The sequence below is a fragment of the Kryptolebias marmoratus genome, linkage group LG6 (assembly GCF_001649575.2).
Source record: "Kryptolebias marmoratus isolate JLee-2015 linkage group LG6, ASM164957v2, whole genome shotgun sequence".
NCBI classification, from domain to species: Eukaryota; Metazoa; Chordata; class Actinopteri; order Cyprinodontiformes; family Rivulidae; genus Kryptolebias; species Kryptolebias marmoratus.
The window spans coordinates 862,612-863,365 of record NC_051435.1 but is presented as its reverse complement, the minus strand read 5'-3'; the positions used below and the strand labels follow the sequence as shown (position 1 = coordinate 863,365).

At 48.0% G+C, this 754-nt stretch overlaps 1 protein-coding gene across 1 annotated transcript in view; it reads right to left on the bottom strand.

Moving 5' to 3' along the window:
- Positions 1 to 22: 22 nt before the first annotated feature.
- The window catches only part of LOC108228702 (titin-like), a 25,356-nt gene continuing 24,624 nt past the window's right edge, over positions 23 to 754 (bottom strand). Inside the window, exon 39 of the mRNA XM_037976150.1 lies at positions 23 to 32. Within this exon, the coding sequence (XP_037832078.1) occupies positions 23 to 32 (10 nt within the window). The remainder of the gene's footprint in view (positions 33 to 754) is intronic.

The following is a 754-nucleotide window of genomic DNA, read 5'->3' as shown; positions in this document are numbered from 1 at the left end:
GGAGAACCGATCAGAACCGCCATCACATCCTGCTGCAGGGGAACCCAGGAGAACAGACTGTTCTTTGCCTGAAACCGGGTCACTCGGTCTCAGGTCCGGGCTGAAAATAATCTGAGAGAACTCTTCATCAGTTTGGACCTCAGGTTCTGGGACACTGGGTTCTGTCAGAAAAAAAAGTTTGATTCTAACCCAGAACATCTCTCGACTGGACTGCAGTTCCAGAACCTTCATCAGAACCGGCACCGATCCATTAAAACATTAATGTTTGACCTTTTGCACTTTAATGAAAATAATTCTGTTTGTTCCCAGTTTAATGTAATTATTAGTAATCAAATGACCAGGGGGTTCTGGACCGCGCTCAGTCGGTCCCGTCGTGAACAGAACCCAAAGGTTCTGGTACCAGACCCAACAGAACATCCTGATGGGTCAGAACATTTCAGGTAGGATGATTTATGGAGGCAGAGCTAAAAAAGTTTGATTTGATTCTGACCACCATAACAGAACCAGAACCAGAAACCCCTGCAGCGTTGGCTCCATGCAAACAAACTAAACCCTACAGAACACCTTTTGTTCAGTGGGTGGGGCTTAGAATCCAACATGGTCGCTCCCAAAACCGGATCCTGCTGGCCTTGATGGTTCTGGTACAAAACGGACGCCTCCTCTGAAACAGAACCAGACCTCCTAATCCTCCTGACCCACCAGGGGATGGACTCTGAGCCTCGGGGGGGTTCTGGTTCCTGAGTTCTTGATGTTT